At 46.1% G+C, this 19,491-nt stretch overlaps 1 protein-coding gene across 1 annotated transcript in view; it reads right to left on the bottom strand.

Moving 5' to 3' along the window:
• POMT2 (protein O-mannosyltransferase 2) overlaps positions 1 to 19,430 on the bottom strand; it is a 44,325-nt gene extending 24,895 nt beyond the window's left edge. The window contains exons 1-5 of the mRNA XM_003924590.4: positions 19,010 to 19,430; positions 9,873 to 9,957; positions 4,952 to 5,056; positions 3,308 to 3,416; positions 1,469 to 1,577 (exon numbers count right to left, since the gene is read on the bottom strand). Of these exons, the coding sequence (XP_003924639.1) occupies positions 1,469 to 1,577; positions 3,308 to 3,416; positions 4,952 to 5,056; positions 9,873 to 9,957; positions 19,010 to 19,257 (656 nt within the window). The 5' untranslated portion in view covers positions 19,258 to 19,430. The remainder of the gene's footprint in view (positions 1 to 1,468; positions 1,578 to 3,307; positions 3,417 to 4,951; positions 5,057 to 9,872; positions 9,958 to 19,009) is intronic.
• Between the last annotated feature and the right edge of the window lie 61 nt (positions 19,431 to 19,491).

Genomic DNA, 19,491 nt, shown 5'->3' with positions numbered 1-19,491 from the left:
CCCTGTCTTGGGGGCTCTTAGCTTCAAGAGACCATGGCGTGGCTCCATGGAGGAGGTGATCTGTGAAACCCCCAGAATGGCAGGTAAACCACAGTCGGAGTGAGCAGGCTATTTTTCTGGGGAGAGTGTCCACAGTGCTCCTGGCTAAGCACAGGGCTCAGGGTAAGCAGGGACTCTTTCTTCACTAGTGAAGGGTCAGAAAGGAGTAAAAGGAGAATTCTGAGGTGCCCCTGGACTCAGGCAGCCCTCTCTTTTGTGTCACCTCTGCCCTGTCAAAGGCAGCATTTACTGAGTGCTTACTATGTGTCAGGCACCATTCCAAGTACAATATGTATATTAACTCTTCTAGCCACCACTACAGACCACAGTGGATCCTGTGTCACTAGATCCTCTTTTTGCACAGGAGGAAATTGAGATACAGAGAGGTGGAGTAACACAGCTAGCCGGCAGTGGGGCACAGTTTTAACCTAGGCAGTTGGGTCAAGGTTAGTGCTCTTAACCATTTTGCTATTCGTACAGCACCTAGTACTCTATACTGTGATTCTCTGGCTCTCTGGCTGCCTCCTCTTCCAGAGTAAATATTCCTTAATGGCCAAGCCCAATGGAGCTCTGTACCTCCAGCTCCCAGCACAGCACCTGGCTCAAAGTATGTACTCAAGAAATGGTAGACGGAAGTGGACGTGGCATACGTAGAATACCCAAAGCCAGAGTGGGCTGAGAGTCACTGGTCAGGTTTGATTAGCGTAATGGAGCTTAAGGAGCCTGGCTGTGCCAAGTTAACTTCCAGAAAAGCCTAGAAGGGGCCAACTCTTTTGGTTTGAATAGCATCAATGACTTTTTCTACTTTCTCAGAAGTAAAAGGATGATCTGGAAAAGACTATTTTAGAAGCAGACTGGACCCTCCAGGTCAGCTTTAGAATTGACCAGGACCTGGAAAATTTCCTCTTGGCTGGTATGGGCCATTCAAGCCAACCTTGATATACACTATTTCCATCATTAGGTCAGGACTGGATACAACCACTGAGGGCAGGCAGCGTCTACCCTGGTGCCCTGCCTTCCAGGACAGAGTATGTGAAGGATAAGCCTGTCCCAGGATCTCTTAACCAGCACTGGTTACAAGAGATGGGTGGGGAAAGCATTAGGACCCCTCCATGATATCCCCAAACCCCTACCCAATTGTACCCCATTGTAAACATGATAGTAATACTACTCTTGAAAAAGACAACTGACATTTTCTCAGTCGTGAATATGGCAAAAATAAAATCATCTGTAGAAAACCTTTTAAAATCTATTTTTATGATCTAAAACAGACAATCTAAGTTAAAAAACAAACAAACAAAAAGTATGCTTGCCTTAAACTCAGTTTCAAGACAAGTCTCTGGGCACCCACCCTGGCCGTGGCCATTACGGAAATTTTTGGAGCTGCCGCAGCTTCCGACCCTCCCCTCCCAGGGATGGTGTTTCTGACCTGTCCGCACAGGAGTTGTACTTGACCATGCTCAGCATGGCAGCCATGATGAAGAACATCAGGATGGGGTCAAGGAGAATGTACTGGGACAGAGTGAGGCATCCCGTGTCTGAAAAACATGAGCTCACTGGTGAAAAAGTGAAGGAAGAGAGGGCCCCCCTAAAACCAAACACCCCAGCAGTAGGAAACAGTTCCTCTCGCCACTTCATTGAATGTCAGCACTTGGCAGTGAGGACTACAATCATCACTGAGTCTTCAGGGAGGTGGAAGCCACAGCTCTGGGAGACGTCAAAGCCCAGTGACAAGAAGCAGTATCTCACACTGCCTCTAGGCCCTCAACCCAAGAGAGGACCATGTCATTCATTCACCCCGAGCCACCCTGAGATGAGGTCTCTTCCACATTTCCACCATCAAAAAGGGAGTCCTGCCACCCTGCTTATGTCACCACAAACTATCTAAACCTATGACAGAATCTTATCATTTTACATGAAGTCTCTCTTGGGGGTTGATTCTCCAGACAGATGGCAGAGTGATGTTCTTTTCTAACTTAAATCCTTAAATCTCATTGTGTCATGCCCTTGCTTAAACCCTCCAATGTCTTCCAATCTCACTCAGGGTAAAAAGACCTCATGACACCTGCCAGAGTCTGCCCGGTCTCCCTCCCCATCCAACCTCATCTCCCAACACCCTCTGCCTCACTCACTCTGCCCTTGCCATGCCAGCCTTCTTGCTGGGGTCTGAACCCACAGACCTCCACACGACAACTGCAGCACACGTGCTTCCCCGGCCTGAACACTCTTCCCTCACATCTCTGCAGGGCTTGATCCTTTGTCTTGGTCAGGTCTCCACTCAAAGCTCCCCTCTCAGAAGCTCCTCCCTGACCACCCTGTCTAAGACAGTACTGATCTCCATTATTCCATCCCTTACCGTGCTTTACTTCCTACACTGCACTTGTGGCTTAAGACCTCACATTACAGACTTATTCGTTTATTTGCTTATTCACTGTCTGCCCCACAACGGGGTAAACTTAATGAGACCAGAGTGCCTCATTGGTGTATTCTCTGAGACCAAGAAAAGTGCCTGGGAGCAGGGGAGGTGCTCGAGAAATAACTGTTGAATAAAAAGTGAACAAAGGACGAAATGAATGAATGACTGAAGATGGAAATTCAAGACACAAGGAAAAAGCCACCAGTCCTCTGTAGAGAAAGCCAATAATCTTGCAATCTATCTGTCAAAACAAAGCAACATATCTGTCAAAGCAAATCCCTAAAGTACCCATTTAAATTGTTCTAGACTTCTTTAAATATTAACCTCCACAAGGTCATGAATTCACTTTCTTAAGAACAAAGCTATCAACAGGATCAACTTCTATGATGAACTCTCATTTATCCATGTGAGGATTATTATCCAAGCTCCCATTTGCTATCTCTTGCCACCCAGCTACTTCTGGGACATTTGCCTTTGTATTCAGTTGAAATTAGGAATGCAAACTAATCTTAACCTAAAAGAAGCAAAATTAGAATTATAAGCTTCCTTCAAACACACACATACTTGCATATAAATCTATCTTATTACCCATTCCAAACTCAAATGTGAATAACTTGGGATTACTCATGCTGATTGTCCCCTCCAATAATATACAGCCTTGTTATATATAACTATTGATATACATTAAGTATTACCAGTGAACAAAATGAGATTTGTAGTACATTTTACCCAATCCTAAAATTAAATAACAACTGGACCCACAGATAGGGACCTTGAATGTACTGATTTTCAGCTACACTCACAGAGTGACAACTATTTTCCAAAAGCCATGGTATGGCTAAGACAACTTACCGAAGGTGAGGAGGGCAGCGGTGAGCAGTGCTGCCGAGAGGGACTTGGACAGATCCAGTACAGTGAGGTAGGCAAAGGGGACCAGCCAGGAACCGAGGAATGCACAGAACTGTGGGAGGAATAGAGAAGCTGTCAAATAACAAGCTGAGCTGGGCAACAGGGACCTACCGGACTCAGTACACCTAATGATTAAGACAGGGGACCTGATGAAGGCATGACTTTGGTAACCTAAAGTCACCTAGGATATCTATAACTAAGAAAACAGTACTGTAACAGTGAAGAGTCAAATCAAGCAATATGTATGTTCACATTAAGCAGCAACCTGTGCACTGACAGGACATCAACAAAGTTCAGCCAGGAAGGTGTGGCAGGAGAGAAAGAGAAAAGCGACCAAGTAACTACGCACCAGAAATAGAGAGAAGGGAAGAAAATGAGTGTTATTAACACACAGATGTAATTCATAACCATTAGCTCCTATTACAAAACTGTAGGTACAAGTTGAGAAAGACCCCTCTGAAGGTGTTTCAGAGAATTCTAAGGAACCCCTAGTTCTTTTCTTCAATTACACCAGAAACCAGTCTTTAATCTGCACAATGAACATATTTTGATTTTGGAAAAAGGGATTGCTTGATACTTCAGTACCTGGATGCCTGTTTGGTTGTTTTTTTAAGCTGCCGGCCCTCTTCCATCCCCTACCTGTCCATCAAAATAAACACACAAGCCAGGAGAAAGGGAAATTCTCACATTTGGTTGTCACATCCAATTATGTATGCTACATGGTGTTCAAAAGTTATTAGGAAGACAGAGAATCACCTAAGAACATAATTTGAGGGTAGGATACACTCCTTGTTTAATAGACCAAGATATGGTCATGCAAATCAACTAATGACAAGGCCAAATGAGCACATAGCTATTTATCTAAAATGCTGGAAAACCCTCAAGGAAAGGGGCTAGTAAATGCAAACTTCTCTGAGAGGTCCACACTGCAGGTTAGCTTCTGCTGGCTTCATTCAGCTACACGTTCAGGGTTCCTGATGAGTTGGGTGTTTAGGCTCTGCCATGCTCCATCAAGGCTGGTGCTGTGAATCAGGACACAGAGGGACTGGAGCAGACGTTTGGCCTCCCTTAAAATAAGGCTGGAAAACTCTTTCTGTGTGCCTGAAATCTTCATGCGGAAAGACACAGGAGCTTAGTGACAGGGTGTGGGATGCCAAAATCTTCAGAAAAGGCTCTGAGATGTAGGCAAGACTCCAGCAGCTGTGGCTGTGAGAGGAGGAGCAGGCAGCGTGCTAGTGCCCAGAAGCACCAATGGAGCTGCAGGAGACTCCTGACTGCCCGGCTTCCAGGCTGCTCTCCAACCTCAGGTCTGACAGTACACCGGGGCAGGCAGGGCAGCAGGTGACAGTGTGTGCTTGCTCCTGTCTATGTCATCTCTGAATTATTTGCGGCCTCCTCTTCCCTTCTTCCTCACCTCAGTTCTAAATATCTACACCACAGGGGAGGATCTGATCATCCTCCCCCCTCCTCACCACCCAAAGCCCCTTTATTTACATCTGCCACCACTCCAGGGCTGCTAACTATAACACTTCTGATTTAGTGTGGCCCTAGGGTTCCGTCAGTCCATATCAAGTCAGGAAGCCTTACTCCTCTCATTCCCATGTAGCTGTGATGCTCATATTTATCCCCAGGCTTCTGGAACAAAAAGGTACCATCATATCCACTCAGGTAGCCAGCAAGACCTATCAGCATCTGAGGAGAGAAGAACAAACAAAAAGATGAGAAGCCTTTGGGAGAAGATTCCTCTGTCCTCTGAACTTCCCTCCAGCTGCACCCACAGACTTTGGCTTCCCTTGACAACCGTCCATAGAAAAAGCTGCCGATGTGACATTTTCTCCTGCAGCTGCCACAGAGCAAAGAATCTTTTGTCTATAGAGTTCACTGCTTCAAACAAATCCTCTCTTGTATTATGGCCGAGTTCTGGGAATGGCGCAGCCTAAACACTTAGGAAGGAAAAAGAGCTCCAATTTGAAGGGCAGAGTCAGTAAGGGGCTCTCTTATTCCCCTTTCTTTCAGACGGTTTAAAATAAAACACGGCAGCTCTTGGGTCATGGGCAGGGGCTGGTTCCTGGGAAACTGGCCTTTTGAAAGGCAAGTGAGGTTCCGAGTTACGATGAGGGAGAAAAGGGACCAAGGAGCTACACACCAGGAATAGAGACAAGGGAAGACTATCGGAAAGACGAATGTAAAGACAGACGCATTTGCCAGGAGGGGAGGAGAAAAACTGCCAAAGGACAGAGGCTGCTTTCTCCTATTCCTAACATTCCAAAGGAGGGCAACCTTGGTGCCTCCCAAACCAGAACAAATCAACTATAAACTGAGACTGTGAGTCATGAATCCATCAAAACCTTTGAGAAGATCGGCTGTTTCTTTTGTATATTTCCTTGGCCATCAATCTTGTAAAATTCTATTTTTCACACAAGCCACCAGAGGCAGCTGAAGTATAAAAACTGCCGGCAAATGCCAACCATCTGGGACAGCCCCAGGCTGCTCCAGCATGACCCCCGGGCTCTGGTGGGCTGTGTGGAGCGGGGAATACACTGGCTGTGTGGGGAAAGTCCCTCCTAGCCACACTTGAGGGACTTGGATTTGGATCACTAACCAACCCACTTTTTTCTCTATGTAGTTCTAAACAAAGCCACTCTCTACAGTTCCAGGTCAAGATATAGAAGCTGAAGTTTGGCAGTAAAAGACCACAAAGACTTGTTTTTCAAAAGGAATGGGGGAACCCCAGGGTCCAGATGAACTAAAGCTGCCAGCTGGCAATGAAATGAATCCCTCTTCCCACCTGGGATCTTGGAGGACAAGCTTGCCTAGTGCTGGTCACACATTTCCAGTCTGCTTGGCTGGTCTGGAGTGAAGAAATGCACAGATGTCTTAGATCTCGGTACCCTACCTTCTAGCTCTCTGATCACGAACAATACTTAATATCACTCAGCTATAGGTCATAAAAACTTCCTCACAGGGGGTGTGAGGGTTAGAGGTGACGCAATTAAGAGAACACCTAACACTATACCAAGCACTTAGCAGACACTCAAAGTTCAGTTCTCTCTCAGTCCCCTTAAGGTTAAAAGGAGCCCCAAGTTAATTTCTTAAATGACTCTTTCAAATCAATAGAAAAAATGAATAACTTATCAGAAGAAATGGCAAATTCATAAAAAACAAAATGCAAATGACTAACAAACATATGAAAAAATGTTCGACCTAACTCATAAAACCACGCAAATGAAAACATACTTTAAGAACTTTGTCAATTGGAGACATCATTTTTTACTCTCCAACTGACAAAAGTTTTTCATGTATGATCATACCAGTGCTGGCAATGATGTGGGGAAGGAAGCATAATCATACACTGTTGGTGAGACTATATATTATTACATTTTTCAGAAAAACTTACCTATAACACACACAATTTTAAATGTGCATATTCTTTGATTCTTTTAGCTTGACTGCTGGGAGTTTTTCAGATATACCTGTACAAATATGCAATGATATATGCACAAGGATGCTCACTGCAATATCTTTTGTAATGGCTAAAAACTAGAAATAACATACATGCTGCCCACCAACTGAAAAGAGGGGTGAAATACTTACGGCACATCTATGTAACGGAATGACACACGGCCATGAAAAAGAATCAAGCGCATCTTTACGTGCAAATGTGGAAAGAAGACAGATCACATTTCAAATACGAGTTGCTAAGCCATTGTAGTCTTATCCCATGTGAGTTTTTAAAAAGGATTGTGTGTATATATACTGTACTGTTCACATGTACATATATAAAAACAGACACACTTTATTTGTATTAAAAAATTCCTAGAGGAATAAAAGAAACTATTGACAAAGATGACTGTGGTTACCTCTGAAGACTAGAAATGTGGTGGCGGAGGCTTCTGACCTTGTACTTCCTTCTGTGCTGACCACATTTTCTACTATGTGCAGGCTTTTTTATTTTATAAGTTCCTGTTGGACTGGAGCCACCAGGTTACCAGGGCTGGGGGCCAATGTGAAGTAGCAGGTCTCAGCCTTAGTAGCAAAGGAGAAAACTTCCTGCTTGCCACTGGGAAGGGCTTTTGATTCCTTGACTGCCTCAGAACCTGCAGAAGCTACTATGCCCACTCACGGGTTTCCAGTTTGCTCATCACTCTCTTTCAACCAGACAGAACGCAGAACCATCAGGAGATGAATTAGGGGTGCAGATGGGCCACACTCCCTGGGAGCAGCATTAGAAGCCTCACACTTCTCCCTTCACACGGGCAACTGGATGTGAGGAAGGCAAGGCTTAGGTAAATTATTATTATTTTGCTCTGTCACCCAGGCTGGAGTGCACTGGCATAATCTTGGCTCACTGCAGCCTCCACCTCCCAGGTTCAAGCCATTCTCCTGCCTCAGCCTCCCAAGTAACTGGGACTACAGACACATACCACCACACCTGGCTAATTTTTGTGTTTTTACTAGAGACGGGGTGTCACCATGTTGGCCAGGCTGGTCTCGAACTCCTGACCTCAGGTGATCCACCTGCCTCAGCCTCTCAAAGTGCTGGGATTAGAGGCGTGAGCCACCGTGCCGAGCCTAAGGCTTAGGTAAATTAAACCAATCAGCCAGTCCTGTGTACATGTCCACATGCACTGAGCACTGAGAAACTCCAAAAGAGAAGGGGCAGTCCCCAGGAGAAAGACTGGGCTGGGTTTCCTACGAAAAATCTTCATCAGAGGTCTGGTTCACAGGCTAGCTCCATGCAAATACTCAACACATTCTGTTGCTTAATTTTATGGTAGTAACAGATGGAGTCTGAGGAGTGAGCCAAGGCAAGTTTGCAAGGAAATGTGGTGTCATGATTAAGACAGCAAGCTCTGTGCCAGTCTCAACCTTGAGTCTGCCACTTACTAGCTTGGCTCCCTATGGCAAACTACTAACCTTGCTTCAGTTCCCCATCTGTAAAATGGGGATGCAACAATACCTACTTTATAAGGTTGTTCTGAGGCTTACAAGAGATATTGACTCTAAAGTGACTAGAACAGACTAAATGTTTTTAATGGCTCTTCTTTCTATTGTCGTTATAGTGTAAAATAAGACAGGAAGAGGCATAATACCTTCTACACTTTTCCTGGGCTCAGAGCCAATTCTGAAATAGGCTACCTGTTCTACCTCCCTCTCCAACCCTCCCCGCTATAGGGCCCCCTGCTCTCATGTTTCCTTAAGCGCACCTATAGGTGATTTTCCTGATGTTTGATAAAAGACTACTATCATTGCCTCCTCCTGCCTTCCCTGCTCCCACCTTTATCCCCAAGTGCCACATGCTCCAAGATCACTCCCCACTTCATCACAGGAAAATTCCTGGCCCCTTGGTGCCCAAGATCTAAGTCTCCAGTTAGGAAGAAAAACTTGAGTGAATTCCAGGGCTAATCCAACAGCCTTCTCAGAGGTTTTCACTTTTAAAAGAGTAAAACGAGCCTGGTGCAGTGGCTGACATCTGTAATCCCAGCACTTTGGGAGGCTGAGGCAGGTGGATCACCTGAGGTCAGGAGCTTGAGACCAGCCTGGCCAACATGGTGAAACGCTGTCTCCACTAAAAATACAAAAATTAGCCAGGCATGTTGGTAGGTACCTGTAATCCCAGCTACTTGGGAGGCTGAGGCAGGAGAATCGCTTGAACCTGGGAGGTAGAAGTTGCAGTGAGCCGAAATCATGCCACTGTACTCTGGCCTGGGTGGCAAGAGTGAAACTGGTCTCAAACAAACAAACAAACAAAAAAGAGTAAAATGAATTCGAATTGGTGGAATTTCTAATGGTAAAACGTGAAAAAAACAAATCAAACAATGTGTATCCTGGGCATGGAAAGGGAGAAAAAAGTCAGCCCATGTAGACATCAGCCCCCTAAGCTATTTCTGCTTCATGCAATGTATTCCTATCTCTTTTTTAAAACTGAGACAAATTCACATAACATCTACCATTTTAAAGCATGCAATGGGTGGTTTTAAATATATTCACAAGATTGTACAATCATTACCACTAATTCCATAACATGTCATCACCCCAAGAAGAATCCCCCTACCCATTTGCAGACATGTCCTCCCCTGAGATCCTAGCAACCGCTAATCTACTTAGTGTCTCTGTGGATTTGTCAGTTCTAGATAGTCCATACAAGTGGGATCATAGGGTATGTAACCTTTTGTGTCTGGCTTCTTCCATTTAGCATAATGTTTTCCAGGTTCATCCATGTTACAGCACGTATCAGAACTTCATCCCTTTTTAAGGCCCAATATTACCCACCATATGGCTGTGCCACATTTTGTTGATCCCTCCCTCAGCTGATGGGTCCTCTATCCATTTCTGAGCCCAGAGGACTCTTAAAAAACACCAAAGATTTTCCATGAAAGTAGCTGGTCTGAAATGTCAGAAAATTCTTTTTGCAAGTCCCAGAATTAAATCCAAAATCAAGATGTGGCTCCCGCCCTCAGGACCAATCCTCCAGTACCAGAGAGCTGCTGTTCACCACACTGCTCACCTTTCCCAGAGGCGGGTGCACATCAAAGAAAAACGTGCGGTTGATATAGTAACTTCCCATTTTTCCAAAGTGAGTCTCATCCCAACTAAAGGAAACACAGAAAGAGAAACAGGAATTGTAAAATTATCATAAAATCCAAATGGCCTTAATAAAGCATGGTTAAAATTAAAGGCTATGCATTTCAAATAATTAATGAAAAAGTTTGGATTTTTTTTTTTAAGAAAAGCTTTTGACACAAGTGATTTGAAGAAGACAGACATCAAGCTGGCCACTGGTCTTCATTCAGATAGATGAGAAAGGTGAGCAAGTAGACACCAGCTAGTTACCAATTGAGTTAAATACACATATACTTACTCTGTATCTTGAGTTTCTATTTATTTTAAAATGGCAAAAAGTTTTCCCATAAGATGGAAAGGCTTGTAGCGAGAGTTTTCTTCTTATCCCCAAGTAGCTAGTGTAAACACTGCAATATCTTTTGTAATGGCTAAAAATTGGCTAGTGTAAACAAAAATTTAAATTTAAAAAAATTCTGCCAAGTCCGTTAACTTCTAGGACAACATTTGCTATTAGAAGGTCCACTACTGCCGGGCGCGGTGGCTCAAGCCTGTCATCCCAGCACTTTGGGAGGCCGAGGCGGGTGGATCACGAGGTCGAGAGATCGAGACCAACCTGGTCAACATGGTGAAACCCCGTCTCTACTAAAAATACAAAAAATTAGCTGGGCGTGGTGGCACGTGCCTGTAATCCCAGCTACTCAGGAGGCTTAGGCAGGAGAATTGCCTGAGCCCAGGAGGCGGAGGTTGCGGTGAGCCGAGATCGCGCCATTGCACTCCAGCCTGGGTAACAAGAGCGAAACTCCGTCTCAAAAAAAAAAAAAAAAAAAGAAGGTCCACTACTACATTGTTGAACTTCTGGTCAGAGTTGAGACTATCAACATGATTGTCACAGGAGTCTCATTTTGCTCAGCGACTCTGTGACAAGTAACCTGCTATGATCTGACTGATCTTATACTAACTAGTATATAAAAACTGAGGGTTTTCTTTTTTTTTTCTTTTTGAGACGTAGTTTCGCTCTTGTTACCCAGGCTGGAGTGCAATGGCGCGATCTCGGCTCACCGCAACCTCCGCCTCCTGGGCTCAGGCAATTCTCCTGCCTCAGCCTCCTAAGTAGCTGGGATTACAGGCACGCGCCACCACGCCCAGCTAGTTTTTTGTATTTTTAGTAGAGACGGGGTTTCACCATGTTGACCAGGATGGTCTCAATCTCTCAACCTCATGATCCACCCGCCTCGGCCTCCCAAAGTGCTGGGATTACAGGCTTGAGCCACCACACCCGGCAAAAACTGAGGGTTTTCTTACTAATTTAAAACCATATCTAAAACCTATCCTCAGTGCTTAAGTTATTTGCAAGTAAATAAGCAATTTGAATAAATAAGCTTTCAAACACAACGTAAAGTCGTCTTCTATACAATCACATACAACTTTCTACACCATGCATGAGGGCTTTAGGAAGGCAGCCAAGTCACCCAGCAGAGCCTGGCCATTTCTATTCATTATTTTCTCCCTGTAGCTCCAAAGAAGGGTTACTTTCCAGTTGTCATCAATCCCCAGGTCATGAGCAGTCATTACTGACCAACTACATAACAGGCAAAACATGCTTTACCCAAAAATCTAGGGTTCTTTTTATATCTTACTCGGTGAGTCCAAGATGAGGCAGAAAAATAAGTCTATTTCTGCATCTGCTAAACACACTGCTTGACATGCAGTGAGGACAATGGCATGGTAAGGTCAAAGAGAAAAATAACTTCAAAGCAATATAACAAAATTGATTTGCAGAGTGGTCCAGTCCTGGCTCCACCACTAACTAAAGGCACAACCTAGCAAAAGTCACTCACTCTCTCTACTCCTCTTATCTCATCTACAAAATGAAGACAATACCTGTGCACCTCCCAGGGAAGTCTTAGGGCTCACCTCAGATAACACATGTGAAAGAATTCTGTAGACTATAAAGCACCATACCTGAGGGACCCTATTTAAACTGTCCTGACATTTATGGTTAGTTTTTAAATCTGTTTGGGAACATACTAACAAAAGTGTTCCAGTTTTTTGTTTTTTTTGGGTTTTTTTTTTTGAGACTGAGTTCGCTCTTGTTGCCCAGGCTGCAGTGCAGTGATGCAATCTCAGCTCACTACAACCTCCACCTCCTGGATTCAAGCAATTCTCCTGCCTCAGCCTCCCAAATAGCTGGGACTACAGGCGCATGCCACCACACCTGTTGTATATTTTTAGTAGTGACAGGGTTTTATCATGTTGGCCAGGCTGGTCTCACACTCCTGACCTCAGGTGAGCCACCTGCCTTGGCCTTCCAAAGTGCTAGGATTACAGGTGTGAACCACAGCACCTGGCCTGAGCTCCAGACTCCACTTCAAAAGTTTCCCAAGTAAAGGCAGTTGTGACATTCATATTTCCTCCAGGCTTTTATTGCTTGTGTTAGGAGAGACCGTCCTCCATGGCTCCCTTGTGCTCCTCCAGGCCTTGCAGGGTGTGCCAAGAATGCAATGCCCTGATTCATCTTTCCCGAGGTCATTTCTAAGGGCTATGTTTGCCATGAACATAACCCTTAGGGAAGAGTCTGTGCCTCTCTCTGAGACAGAGGGCTGTCTTGCTTACTGCTTGCTATAAAAAAGCAGATTCCCAAGCTTAATATACTCAGCTGTGATGCAACCTACTGCCTGTGCAAGCTTTCATCCAGTCCCACAGCACCACCTGGGACTTAGGGGGCAGAGGAAACTGATGCCAACATGCTGATGCACATCTCACTCGCTGTGCCATGAGAAAGAGTCCTCTGTCTCTGACCCAAGATTTTGTCTTCTGTCGGCATGCAAAAAACAGTAACAGGCTAATTTATTAGCTTATAAGTAGGCTAAGATAAAATCTCAGCCCCTGACAGCATGGGGACAAGCACAGGATGAGGAGAGACATAGTCTTCTGGAAGAGAAAGAATGAGGGCCTCCACAGGCTGGCAATGGGGGTAGTGAGAGTTCCCCACGTCCCACCTATTAGAGAAGCTGATGGCAAGAGGCAGGATTGAAAAAAGCCATTGAATGTCACCTTGGTTATTGCCCATCCTCTGGGCAAAAGGAGGAAGAGGTGTGACTGTGAAAATGGCAGCAAGCCCAGCAGCCCCTGCTGAAAGGCAATATGGATGTGGCTGCTGAATCAAGAAGTCTCCAATGCTTCCACAAATGGTGCGGCAATAGGACCCTGCTATATAAGCTAGAACTCTGAGTAAAATGAGAACACTGAAAGATCCTTGGGTGAGCTGTGTACTCAAGCCAAAAGTAAATATAAATATGCCTTGCTTTCTGGCTCTGAGCCACTCTCTCCCTTTATGGCTCACGATCCCTCCCACTCTACCACAACCTCAGCTGCTTTAAAGACTGCGATGATTAAAGGTTGGGCTGAGGTCCCTATGTCTCTAAAGGGGACTGAAGGGCATGCACACCCATCCTGGTATGCTGGAGAGCCCCAGGGAGGAGAGAGACAAACTCAGGGCTCTGCTGGATGCGAGGTCCCTTATCTCCACCCTACCTGGTCACATGGTGGGAGGATGTACTAGGCATAGAGGTTACCACAGGCACTGAGGACTGCAGGGAGAGCTGTAGTAGTGTGCACAAGGACTAAAGGGAAATGGGCCCCTAAGCCCTGGGGGAGCGACACTGGGGAGACAGTGGCGCCAAGCCTAGTGAAGAGCTACAGGAGGAAAAGAAGCTTCTCCCTACTCCCTGCAGCCAGCACTGCCACACTCTCCAACTGGGGAAATGGCAAAATCTCTAGCTGGCTGTCACCATAGCCCCTGATGCAGGCCTACTAGACACATTAGTTCAAGGTGGGAAAAGTGTCCAAATTAAACTGATAAAGTTTGAGCCATGCTCCCTGTAGGGAAGGGAAGTTAAAGTGACATTGCAGGCAGGGCTCTTTGGGCCTGTTCAGTGTACTATTCCAGTGGCTTCCAGTGCTAAATATATGGCTGATACTGATCACATAAGTGTCAAATAGGATTATCCTGTGCAAGGGCTGCTGTGTGTAGACAGGTGATCCTGTCCTCTCCTGGTGGTCCAGAGGAAAAAAATCTACATCCCTGGAAGGGAAGGGAAATAAATCACAAGTTTAAAAACTTCATGGCTGCTGGAGTACCGAGAGCCACGAACCAGAATCACAGTGCCACCTGCTGGACACAGGTACCAAGCACACCCTTTTTAAAAGGGCAGCTATTAACCTCTTACCAGTCAACATTTAGAAATTGATTGCCTGATCCATACAGGCCTCAGGACTCCCAGCCCTAGTATTCCTACTTTGGGGTGGATAAGTGGGAATCTACTGATAACAAGGGAAGGGTTTAACAAGGCTCACTGATCCTATGGAAATGGTATATTCAAGAGTACAGCTGGTAATCCCAGCTATCCAGGAGGCTGAGCCAGTTGGATGGCTTGAGGCCAGGAGTTCTAGACCAGCCCGGGGAGCATGGTGAGAACTCGTCTCTTCAAAAATCTGTTTTAATTAGCTGGATGTGATGGCACATGCCTGTAGTGCCAGCTACTCAGAAGGCTGAGGCAAGAGGAGCCCAGGAGTTTGAGGCTACAGTGAGCTACGATTGTACCACTGCACTCCAGCCTGGGCAACAGAGTGTCAGACCTCATCTCTTAAAAAAAAAAAAGAGTATAGCCAGGCTGGCCCTAGAGGCATCTTAGTTTTACATGAAGAAGTGGTAGCTCCCACTTTAGGAGAAACAACCTTCTCCACTCCCTGAAGCTGAGCTGCTGGTTTAATAGGGCCCTTGATTCACAGAAGTTCCTCAAAATGTTTAGGCCTGGTTCACCAGTGATTAGGCTGCATTAAAAGCTGATGTGGCCCACCAGACAGCACCAGTCATTTAGTCCCAGTGACAACTCCAGATGGCTGACAGCAGTAAGGGTTGAAGCATTTGGTATGCCACTTGGAAGACTAAATACTGAGAGATGAACACTGAGAAGTGTGGAAACACATCATGGCTGCCTGCCAGTGGGACACACTGGACCACTCATGTAGGTGCCCACACTAAGGACGGGTACTCTGATAAGACTGACTGGAATCAAACTGCTGATCATGCCTGCACCACTGAGACTGCTGCTATAGCCACCCGGATTCATGCAACAGGTGTGGAAACATCTACCCTCGTGGACTAGGCACAATGTATGGGACTACATGTTTCTGAGACAGAAGCCACCACTGCATGCCAGACTTGTGACACCTGCCAAAAGTTGGCCTGCTGGTCTTGCAATAAAGGAAACCACGTTGCAAGGGGCACTGACCCCACCTGCTCCTGGGAGACTGACATTAGGACTTTGTTCCCTTCTCCAGGCTATCATCAGTACCTTGCTACTGCTGATACTTTTTCAGATGACAGTGTTGATGCTGCTTTTCCAGTCCAATCATCTGACTCTGTGTATACCACTGTGGCCTGTGAAATTAAACTCTGCTGGCTGAGCACGGTGGCTCATGCCTGTAATCCCTGCACTTTGGGAGGCCAAGGTGGGAGGATCACCTGAGGCCAGGAGTTCGAGACCAGCCTAGCCAACGTGATGAAACCCTGTCTTTTTTTAATTAAAAAAATAATTTTTTTAAAAAAAAAGAAAGAAGGAAAAAAAAAAAAAGAAAGAAACTAAACTCTGCCAGGTTTTCTGCTTTCCAAGCCATCTACAGTCTGACGTTGGCATACCTTTTTGTCACAATGGCCACCCAACCATGTCAACAGTCAATAGCCAAGGTGTTCGATGGACATCCCACACTCCCTACCATCCACAGGCATGATATTGTCAAGTACTGAATAGTTCCCTCAAAGATAACTCAAAAGATGTTTGATTCTATGTTTTTAACCTCCTCCTGCTCTACACACCTTAGTGAAGCAGTTTGGTCACCTAAGGCAGCCATTCTCAGAAAGGGTTCATCTCCTTTTGGCTACCAACTGTATAATGATTAAAAAAAAAAAAAAAAAAAAAAAAAAAAGGGCGGGAGGGAGTGGTATAAAAACCTATTTTGAAAATTTAAGAATCTCCCCTGATCATTTCTAGCCATGATTCATCTTTCTTTCCCCTTGCAGAAAGCCCAGATCAGCTGGAAGGAGAAGGGTGTCTACGTAAGTCAGACTTAACTCTAGTTCAGTCACTAGATTGTCTTGTTGGAATGGCCTGGTGCTAGAGCATAAAGTTAATGATCATTTGGTTGGGTACAGTGCTTTTAAAGTCACCCTACAGTGGCCCACATGTGTCAAGGTAGAAGACATAACGCGCCTCTGTCAATTTTCTCGCAATGTCCTTGGATATTAAAAGGTCTGGATTGGATACTGGTAGAGGATAAATAAAGAAAAGGTGAAGTTATAGGTACCAGGGCAGGACATAATAATTATGTAGAAATGAAAGGAAAGAAACAATCCTGGCCTCTAGGGAAGGAACACCTTAGTCCCCTGAAGATGTAAAGAGAAGGGAAACAGTGTTCTCTTTGACCCCTAGGCCCAGTACCAAAGCCTGGCAAACATTCACAGGGTCCACTTAAGTCAAGCAGCAACTGTAGCCGGCAATCTGACCTGGGGCTGAGTTTGGCACTGCACTATGAAAACAGCAAAGCTTTATCTAGTAGGTCAGTACGAAAAAGAAAAAAGAAAACAAAAACTCATGTAGACATGGCCAGTCTCGAACTGTTCCCATGTGCCTGATGACATCAACACCAACTCCCAACTCCCAAACACAGACCTCCCTCATAGATGTGCAAACCTAGGATCAGCACAACCTTCTGTCAGTGTGGCTGACAGAAATCACGTGCTTCTCCCGAGATCCGAGGGGCCTTATATAGGTTATGCCTCGTCTCGTGATTGAGGCTGCAACTATTCAGTGACACTGCCCATGTGGTTTAAACCACTGTAATAGTAATCAAATTTGATGGTGATCCAAATAAAAATCTAACAAAAAACCTTGGAGCGGTCTGCACTCCTTCAAGTAATGTTAGTGTGTAAGGAAGAATGGGTCACAAAATATCTTTCCATTAAATCAAGGTAGTTCCTTTTTTTTTTTTTTTTTTTTTTTTTTAATGAGATGGAGCCTCACTTGTTGCCCAGGCTGGAGTGCAATGGCGCCATCTCAGCTCACTGCAACCTCTACCACCCAAATTCAAGTGATTCTCCCACCCCAGCCTCCCTAGTAGCTAGCATTACAGGAACCTGCCATCATGCCCAGGTAATTTTTGTATTTTTAGTTGAGACAGGGTTTCTCCAAGTCGGCCAAGCTTGTCTCTAACTCCTGAGCTCAAATGATCCACCACCTCAGCCTCTCAAAGTCCTCGGATTACAGGTATGAGCCACCATGCCCGGCCTGGTAGTTACTTTTTAAAAAAATTTTTACAAGGGTAGGGGGATATTGCAATTACTGGTAATGACACCAAAGATCAGAGATCAAGCTGAACTCCAGTGCAAAGGTCGCAGTGGTTAATAGACAGGTCTTACACTGCAGCCCCACTGTCTGAAATAAGATTCCTAGGTGCCCCCAGGACTTATTCACAAATGGCTGAATCCAGGACACTAGAGAGCATGGTTGAGGTAAATACTGTAGGCCGGCCTTATTCTGCTGCTTAGAGTCCCACTGACAACAACCTTAATTAAATGCTGTAAGGGACAAATTGAAAAGATTTGGTCCCTGCCTCTGTCAGCCAGGTTAATCCCAGTAGCCAAGGGAGTTGCATAGTCTTGTGAAAATCTGCTAGAAGCCAAGACTGTAGAATCCAGGGGTCAGAGAGGCTATTAGATTGCTCATACATCTACACATCATTCTGGGTATACTAAGAATGCAAGGCTCTGACTACATTTCACCTGGGCCATTTCTCAGGGTTGTGTCTGCAGCAAGCAACCTTGAGAAGAGGTAGTGTCTCCCTCCAAGACAAAGAGGAGGTCTGGTACTGCCTTCTATAAAACAGATTTCCCAAGCCTGTCGTTCCTTCACTTGGATGCAACCCACTGCCTGTGCAGTCATCCATTTGAGCCCATAGTGTCACCCTGTGGGAGTTGGATCGCAAGGGAAACTGCTTCTAACATGCATCCTATTTCCTGTAATAAAGTCCTCTGTCTCTAATCCAGCAGTCACGACACAATAACAGGCTAATTTATTAAATTCTAAATAAGGCAAGTCTGACAGTCTGTTTTCTTGCTTGTTATTTGCTCAAAGTTCCATTTCTGACACCCAGTAACTGGACAGTACAAACTAAAACCTTTTAGAAAACAAATCTCTTCTCACAGGAAGAGTTCTGTCTCTTAAAATCTTTTGTCACGGCCGGGTGCGGTGGCTCAAGCCTGTAATCCCAGCACTTTGGGAGGCCGAGGAGGGTGGATCACGAAGTCAAGAGATCGAGACCATCCTGGTCAACATGGTGAAACCCCGTCTCTACTAAAAAAATACAAAAAATTAGCTGGGCATGGTGGTGCGTGCCTGTAATCCCAGCTACTCAGGAGGCTGAGGCAGGAGAATTGCTTGAACCCAGGAGGCGGAGGTTGTGGTGAGCCAAGACCGCACCATTGCACTCCAGCCTGGGTAACAAGAGTGAAACTCAGTCTTTAAAAAAAAAAAAAAAAAAAAAAAAAAAAATCTTTTGTCACTATACCTGAACACCTAAACTGGCCTTGCCCTATAGGATAAAGGTACACAGTTAGGTATTTCCCCTTTCTGTTGATGCCTGAAAATCCTGCAGATATACCAACTCAGGCCTTAGAAAATTCTGTACCCACGAATTTGCAATTCTCTTTGGAAAGTTTAAAGCACCTTTAAAAGCCACAGTTTGAAAGCCAGGTGAGGCACTGCAGCATAACCTGGAAGTCATGACAGCTGTTTCCTCTGATACCAAGCCTCCCACTGCCCACCCCACCACCAGGGCAAACCGATCCCGCTCCCAGAGACTGCACCTCGTCAGAGCCCAACCCACTCGATACTTCAAATTCCCCTCTACCGCGGCCACACCCCTCCTAGTAAATCCCGCCCCCTCCGTGCCCTCGGGCCAATCAGAGGGCGGCGTCCGTTCCCGGTTGCCATGGGTGCCCGCCGAGTCCATCCCGTCACTCACCAGATGTGCGGCGGCTCGTCTAGGCGATGGAAGCGGGTGGCGAAGGACAGCAGCGTCACCAGGGCCAGCAGGGCCCACCGGCTAGCCGTCTCGAAGCGCCGCGAGCCCCGAGCAGGCCGTTTGGGGTTTCGCGCCGCAGCCGTGGCGGCCACGTCCCAGCCCGCGGCCCTAGCAGCCTGGTGCCCACAGCGGCCCCTCCGGGGACGCAGCTCGGACTCTGCCAGGCCTCCGCCCGTGGCCGGTGGCATCTTCCCCCTCCTTCGGATCGCCCTCCGGACCGGAGGCACACTCTGTCGGACCAGCCTCCCCGCCAAGGGGCCACAGGAGGGCAGTTCGGGTTACCCCGGAAAATGCAGCTCCCTCCGCCAGCGGCGGAGCGCGGGGCCCGGCGCTCGGGGCGGGGCGGGCAGCGTGGTCGCGGCCCGGGCCGGTAGGAGGCGGCTAGAGTCGCAGAGCATGTCGGGATCGGGAGGGCCGGCCGG

Source organism: Saimiri boliviensis, chromosome 2 (assembly GCF_048565385.1).
Source record: "Saimiri boliviensis isolate mSaiBol1 chromosome 2, mSaiBol1.pri, whole genome shotgun sequence".
Taxonomy (NCBI): Eukaryota; Metazoa; Chordata; class Mammalia; order Primates; family Cebidae; genus Saimiri; species Saimiri boliviensis.
The sequence above is the reverse complement of the archived record's forward strand: the minus strand, read 5'-3'. Positions and strand labels throughout refer to the sequence as shown.